Genomic DNA, 4,301 nt, shown 5'->3' with positions numbered 1-4,301 from the left:
AGAAGTGTTTTCAAAGCATTTTCTTTAGCTTACATCTGAGCAAAGCAATCTAACACAACTTTTTAAGAGCCTTTAGCAAGTGGCCTAACACTGAGGTATGTGATATAAGATATTTATATTCTTTTTTTTTTTTTTTGGTTTTTCGAGCAGGGTTTCTCTGTATAGCCCTGGCTGTCCTGGAACTCACTTTGTAGACCAGGCTGGCTTCGAACTTTGTAGACCAGGCTGGCTTCGAACTCAGAAATCCACCTGCCTCTGCCTCCCGAAGGATATTTATATTCTTTATTTTAATGTGGATCTCATTAAGCAACTCAGGCTGGTCTTTTTTTTTTTTTAAGATTTATTTATTTATTATATGTAATTACACTGTAGCTGTCTTCAGACACCCCAGAAGAAGGAGTCAGATCTCATTAAGGATGGTTGTGAGCCACCATGTGGATGCTGGGATTTGAACTCTGCACCTTTGGAAGAGTAGTCGGGTGCTCTTACCAGCTGAGCCATCTCACCAGCCCAGGCTGGTCTTGAACTTATAATTTTTCTGATGTTGTCTCCAAGTAGCTAGGAAAACAGGCCTAAGCCACCAGCTTGGGAAACAAAGTCTATTTAATAGTAATAATAGTTATTATTATTATTATTATTTATTAATTTATTTATTTAATGTACTCATACATCCACAAAGATAGGTGTTTTGCTGGATCACTGGGTTAAGGTGCTTGCTGGCCAAGCCTGGTGACCTGAAATTGACCCCTGAGACCCATATGGTACCAGGAGAGATTGGATTCCACAAGTTGTCCTCTGACTTCCATATATTCAACACATACCCACATGAATGTATGCACACATACAAAAATGGATAAACATTACTTTAAATTTTATTTTTAAAAACTTTAACATGAATATCTTTAGTCTCAACACTAAGGAGGCAGAGGCAGGTATATTTCAAAGTTCGAGGCCAGCCTGGTCTATAGAGTGAGTTCCCCGACAGCCAGAGCTATATAATGATACCCTGTCTTGTGAAACAAAACAAAAAAACAAATGACCCCCCTACACACAAAATCTGAAAATGTCCTCCCCTACCCACAATAAATAAGCAAATGTAATTTTAAAAATGTTTTGGTTTGTTTTGGTTTGTTTTGTTGTTTTTTTGAGACAGGGTTTCTCTGTATTACCCACCCTGGCTGTCCTGGAACTCACTCTGTAGACCAGGCTGGCCTGGAACTCAGAAATCTGCCTGCCTCTGCCTCCCAAGTGTTGGGCTTAAAGGCGTGTGCCACCACCGCCCAGCTAAAAAAAATGTTGAGAGAAGGGGCTAGAGAGATGGCTCAGTGGTTAAGAGCACCTGTCTGCTCTTCCAAAGGTCCTGAGTTCAATTCCCAGCAACCACATGGTGGCTCACAACCATCTGTAATGGGATCTGTCCTTTTCTGGGGTATCTGAAGACAGCTACAGTGTACTCACATAATAAATAAATCTTTTTAAAAAAATAATGAGAATACAATATAAAATGCCCAGCATGGGGGGGAGGTATAGGGAACTTTCGGGATAGCATTTGAAATGTAAATAAAGAAAATAACAATAAATAAAAAAAAAAAAGAAAAAATTTAATCAAATAAATAAATAAATAATAAAAAAATAATGAGAGAATACAATATAAAATGCCCAGCATGTAACTAACTGTCATTTATCGTTTCTGGGACTCAGCTCCTCCGTACAGCAGTAACCCTGTTTCAGAATTGTAAAAGATCTAGCACAATTCTTTGGGTAGGCAGTAAGCATCTAATAATTGCTTGTTTCCACTCCTCCCTTGGTCTTGGCTTCTGTTTCCTCTATTTTTGTGTATGTGGCTGTTGTTTGAGATAGTATCTCAGCTCTCTCTCTCTCTCTCTCTCTCTCTCTCTCTCTCTCTCTCTCTCTCTCTCTCGTTTTGTTTGGGTAACAAGCAGCAAGCAAACCTAGCTGTTCTGGACTTGACTTGTAGACCTGGTCTGGTCTCAAACTCACAGAGATCTGCCTGCCTCTGCCTCCCTAGTGCTAGGATTGACCACCTGTGTCACCACCCCTGTGGACACACACACACACACACACACACACACACACACACACAGAGTACTGAGTCAACTAACTGATCCCAACAACTTACATAGTGCTTCCTATGTGCCACACCGCATTTAGATACTTTGTGAGTGCTTTACTTGCTTATTTAAGGTGCTTAAAATCCACCTCAGATGAATGAGAGTGGAGTTAAATCCACAGACAGCACCCACCCTTTTGAAATGAGCACTGTAGCTGTAGACCTTTGACAGACTAGGGAGACAAAGAACATTTATTTTAGTTAGCTGAGCTAGTCCAAGCTGAACTCCATACTGAGTTGGAGCAGCATCTGCAGTGTGGGTTCCTAACCAGTGCTGTACGCCCCCTCGGGAGCTGGGTAAGTCTCAAAAGCAATTCTGTGTCATAGTGTTTTTCCACAGTCAAAAAGACGCTCTGTAATCCCTTCCCGGATTGAGTCTCATCTGGCAATTGATGGCTTAAAAAGTGTCCATTGAGCTGAGAAGATGACTCACTCCAGAGAGTGCTCACCCAGCAGGCTGAAAGCCCTGGGTTCAATCCCCTACAGCACAGAAACCAGAGTGAAATGACAGTATTTGCCTGTCATTCCAGCACAGGGCAAACGGAGGCAGGAAGATCAGGAGGTCAAAGTCAGTTTAGATAACATGAGCTCTTACTTCAAAAGAGAGGCAAACAGGGCTTGGATGGGCTCAGCAGTTAAGAGCTCTTCCTGCTCTTGTGGAGAACACAGCGTGTGTGGTAAATGCATGTGTTATGTAGGATCCTCTGGGACTTCCTGAGCTAAAGGAAGCAAGCGCCAGCCATGCATCCCGCCATGCATCCCGCGTTCCCAGTCTCCATCTGCTTGCCCCCTGCTGTTCCCACCCCTGGCGCTCCTCACCTTCCTCCCCTGTCCTCTCCAGCCCTCAGGATCCACTTATCTTCGGAGACCAAGGCTGTGCTGGAAGAGTTCGACGGTTTTGAGCTGGAGCTCCGAGGCGACGTGGAAATGAAGGTAAAGAAGGACTCTTAGATCCCGGAGGATCCCACGGCCACTCCCGTAACTTAAATTTCTACCGTGATTTGGGCCAGTAGGTGTGCCGTTCCCTAACCAGCCTCCTCTTTTTATTTTCTTCAGGGCAAAGGCAAGGTTCGAACCTATTGGCTCCTCGGGGAGCGGGGATGCAGCACTAGAGGCTGACCTACTACCCTGCTGTTCCTTGTCACCTCCCCTCCCTGAGCCAGCGATGACACAGGTTCCTGTGCCAGCTTCCGCTTCTCCCACAGCAGCCCGGCCACTGTGGAAAGATTAGGGACCTGACCAGCGCAGTCACCAGATGTGACCTCTGAGAGAGGATGGAGATGGTGGGGACTGGAGGGGAACCCTTAAGTTTATAGGGCTGACTGAAATACCCAGTCACTCCCATAGCACATGCCCTGCCCTTAACCCCACTCCACTCAGCTGCCTAGAAGTGGACAGTGATTCCTTCTCTGCCCTCAACTTAGCTCCACTGCGACTTAGAGGGAGGGAAATTGCCACCTGAAGGAAAGAGAGAAACAGATTCTCTGGGGTTTGCAGGAGGCAGGCAGTCCTGTGTCACAAATACTCCCCTCACTCCAGTCCACCACCTGCCCCACCACTTCCCTTCCCACACAGTGCACTGGGGAGAAGAAAGGCTTGGGGTCGCCTTGCTTCTATGAGCAAAACCCATTAAAGTCTTTATTCCTGTGACACAGTCTTTTCTTGGGAGAGAGAGGGTTTCTGGGAGACAGTCTTTCTCTACCCTCTGCTTCCAAAAGAGTTACCTTCAACTTTGTTTCTTTGTTATTGTTGTTGTTACAAATTTTAGGTTTTTGGTTTTTTTTTTTTTGAGATAGGGTTTCTAGTGTGTAGACCTGGCTGTCTTGGAACTCACTCTGTAGGTAAGGCTGGCCTGGAACTCACAGAGAACTACCTATCTAGTGCTGTGATTAAAGCTTGCACCACCCCCTGACCCCCAGCTAAGTTTACAATTTTAATTGAAGAGACCACAGAATTCCCAAGCAGTGCTAAAAATTTAAGAGTCCCAACAAACTTTTGTTTACGTGGGTTGTGTCTGTTGATACTAGCCTTTTTAAATATTAAAGCAAAAAGAGGGAGGCCTATAATCCCAGCAACTGAATGAAACTGATACAGGAACACCAAAGGTTCAAGGCCAGCCTGGCTTACAAAGTTAGTTCAAGTCCATCCTGGGCAGTTTAATAAGCTCTTA

At 44.6% G+C, this 4,301-nt stretch overlaps 1 protein-coding gene across 1 annotated transcript in view; it reads left to right on the top strand.

Annotated features, from left to right (window-relative positions):
* The window catches only part of Npr1 (natriuretic peptide receptor 1), a 15,055-nt gene extending 11,140 nt beyond the window's left edge, over window positions 1-3,915 (top strand). The window contains exons 19-21 of the mRNA XM_029538039.1: window positions 2,404-2,428; window positions 2,973-3,064; window positions 3,188-3,915. Coding sequence (XP_029393899.1) covers window positions 2,404-2,428; window positions 2,973-3,064; window positions 3,188-3,250 — 180 coding nt within the window. The 3' untranslated portion in view covers window positions 3,251-3,915. The remainder of the gene's footprint in view (window positions 1-2,403; window positions 2,429-2,972; window positions 3,065-3,187) is intronic.
* The last annotated feature ends 386 nt before the right edge of the window (window positions 3,916-4,301 follow it).

This window comes from Mus pahari, chromosome 4 (assembly GCF_900095145.1).
Source record: "Mus pahari chromosome 4, PAHARI_EIJ_v1.1, whole genome shotgun sequence".
NCBI classification, from domain to species: Eukaryota; Metazoa; Chordata; class Mammalia; order Rodentia; family Muridae; genus Mus; species Mus pahari.
This window is presented reverse-complemented; position numbering and strand designations above follow the sequence as displayed.